Source organism: Pteropus vampyrus, unplaced genomic scaffold (genome assembly GCF_000151845.1).
Source record: "Pteropus vampyrus isolate Shadow unplaced genomic scaffold, Pvam_2.0 Scaffold504, whole genome shotgun sequence".
NCBI lineage: Eukaryota > Metazoa > Chordata > Mammalia > Chiroptera > Pteropodidae > Pteropus > Pteropus vampyrus.
The window spans coordinates 487,318-490,428 of record NW_011889285.1 but is presented as its reverse complement, the minus strand read 5'-3'; the positions used below and the strand labels follow the sequence as shown (position 1 = coordinate 490,428).

The following is a 3,111-nucleotide window of genomic DNA, read 5'->3' as shown; positions in this document are numbered from 1 at the left end:
AATGCATGGAAGAAAACATAGGAACTAAACTCAAGAACCTTGATCTTAAAGAGGATTTTATGAATTTGACCTCTAAAGCTAAAATAAATGGATGAGACTACATCAAACTAAAAGCTTCTGCTCTGCAAAAGAAATTATCAACAAGGTAAAAAGACAGTCATCAGAATGGGAAAATATATTTGCAAGCAATGCCTCCAATAAGGGCCTAATATCCAGAATACACAAAGAACTCATATGACTCAATATCAACAAAAAAACAAACGATCCAATCAAAAAATGGGCAGAGGATCTGAACAGACATTTCTCCTCAGAGGACATACGAATGGCCAACAAATATTTGAAAAGATGCTCAATATCACTAGCTATTAGGGAAATGCAAATCAAAACCACAATGAGATACCATTTCACACCTGTTCGAATAGCTATTATCAACAGGACAAGTAATAACAAATGCTGGAGAGTATGTGCAGCAATAGGAACCCTCACATACTGTTGATGGGACTGCCAATTGGTACAGCCACTATGTAAAACAGTATGAAGGTTTCTCGAAAAACTAAGAATTGATCTACTGTATGATCCAGCAATCCCTCTACTGGATATTTACCCCAAAGACTTGAAAACTCATATCCATAAAGATATTTGCATATCAATGTTAATAGCAGCATTATTCACAGTGGCCAGGACATAGAAACAACCAAAGTGTCCACAATAGATGATTGGCTAAAGAAGATATGGTACATATACACAATGGAATATTACTTAGCCATAAGAAGAGATGAAATACTGCCATTTGCGACAACATGGATGAACCAACCTTGAGATAATCATGCTACATGAAATAAGCTAGAATAAAAAAGTTAAAAATCACATGATATCACTTATATAGGAGATATAAACCTAAAAGCAACAAATGAACAGGACAGAGACTCATGGACATGGACTATAGACTAGTGTTTACCAGAGGGTAGGGTGTGGGGGAGGAGGTGGGAGGTAGATGGGGTAAAGTGGGTCAAATATAGGGGATTTAGGGAAGGATGAAGTGGATAAAGAGGATCAAATATATGGTAGTTGAAGGATACTGGACTTTAGGTGGTAAACACACAATAGAGTATACAGATGTCAAATTATAATGTATACCTGAAAATAATATACTTGTATTAACCAATGTTACCCCAATAAACAATTTAAAAAAGATTTTTTAGTCTACGCTTATTCTTGAAGAAAATGAGAGAATGCACAGAAATGTGCCTTAGGCCTCAGAAGCTGAGCCAAGGGTATGAAAAGAGAACACAAGGCTCAGTCTTATGATGACAAAGTGATTAAATAGAGTTAAAAAAAAAAAAAAAAAAGCAAAGATTTTACTTCAGGTACCATTCTGCACACTGTTCCTCCGCATTGGGGCCTACCTGACACTCCTTGACCACTTCCTCCACAGAGAACATTTGGTGACCGTGGTGTTCTGGAGACAGCACACAAAGCCTGCAAATGGCTTTTCCATCTTCCTTACAGAATACATGACGAATTTTCCCATGGTGCTCACAGAGGTCTCCCCTCTGCTGCTGCTGTGACCTCACACTGGCCTCCCTTACTTTCTCTACTATGTTGGCCAGTTGCCGATTAGGCCGAAGGTTCCAAAGCTGGTATCTGCTCTGGCACACGGGACAGCGGCATTCCCCTCCTAGCTGGCTTATGGACTCCTTGTTGTTTGCAGTGATGCAGGCTTGACAGAAGCTGTGGCCACAGTCCAGGCTCAGGGGTTCTGTGAGGAGCTCCAGGCATATGGGACACGTCAGTTCCTCCTTGATGTTCACCTGTGCTGAAAAATCCATTGCCATGCTCACTTGACGTCTTCCTGTCTTGACTCCTGATGCTCCTTTTGCTTACAAACTCCTGCAGGACTGGGAATATTGAAGGAGGCAGGATAAGAAAGGCAGGAATAGAAAGGATACTGATTGTGCAGATTTAGAACTGGACAAAATTTTAATATTTAATAAAGGAAGAAAAAGAGAGAAGAAGAGTTGATCGGTGATGGAATGGGAAGGACTCTGTAATAATTTCAAACATTTTACTCTTAGTTTATGTCACATAACAAATTTCATCCCATCAGGGCAATGATTGCTATTTTCTCTTCTGCTGGATAGAAAGACAAATTGAGGCCCTTCCTACCAAGAGCTTTGTGCAACCCATCATTAATCCTGTCTTTTCTTCCCAACCCCAAAACACATCCTCCATTTTAAATGCACTAACCCCACTGTGGCCGCCGGGCTTTTGCACTTGTTCTTCTCTCTGCATAGAATGATCCTACCCCTGCCATTTGCATGACTTACTTTATTTCAACAGGTTCATTGAATTATATTTACATCTCATGTATCTATTTTAAGAGTACAATAATTTATAGTAAATTTATGGAACGATATAACTATCACCACAATCCAAATTAAGAACATTTTTATTTCTGGATAACAAACCTAATGCCATTAGTAGTCACCCCTATTCTGATCCCGACACTCAGGCAACCAACCATTAATCTCCCCTGTGCTTTTACGATTTGCATTTTCCGATTAATTCATAAAAGTGGAACCATAATATATGGTCTTTTGAGTCTGAGTTCTTTCACTCCCCATGCTGTTACTGAGGTTCATCACTCCTGTCTTCTTTCCCATACAAAAAACATTCTTGATAGTAAAAGCACAAAACCCACTGCTACCTCAGAGGTTTTGCACTTGTCTCTCTGCATGGACCGATTCTTTTCCTGCTGTCAGCATTACTTACTCTTACATTTTATTCAGTCTCCCCTTTACATGTCCTCTTAGCAGAAGGATTTGCTCTAACTTACTGGTAACAAAACTGCCAATACAATTGCCTGCTGTACATTTGCTATATTTTTCTTTTTCTTTTTTTTTCTTTTTTGGTACTACATAATATCTACCATCTTTCTTTAACTGTCTATCTTTTCCTCCTAAAAAGTAACGTAAGCATAGATCAGGCACTGTTTTGTTCACTGATGTATCCTCAGTAGCTAGAACATTGCATCCACATATATGATGAATATATAAAACTAGAATCTCTTCATCTCTCTATAGATGATTAGACTTTTTTATTAGCTTTTCA

General features: G+C 38.5%; 1 protein-coding gene across 1 annotated transcript in view; it reads right to left on the bottom strand.

The window, feature by feature from the left end:
• LOC105307583 (E3 ubiquitin-protein ligase TRIM22-like) overlaps positions 1-1,892 on the bottom strand; it is a 13,327-nt gene extending 11,435 nt beyond the window's left edge. The window contains 1 exon segment of the mRNA XM_023524875.1: positions 1,407-1,892. Within this exon segment, the coding sequence (XP_023380643.1) occupies positions 1,407-1,835 (429 nt within the window). The 5' untranslated portion in view covers positions 1,836-1,892.
• Between the last annotated feature and the right edge of the window lie 1,219 nt (positions 1,893-3,111).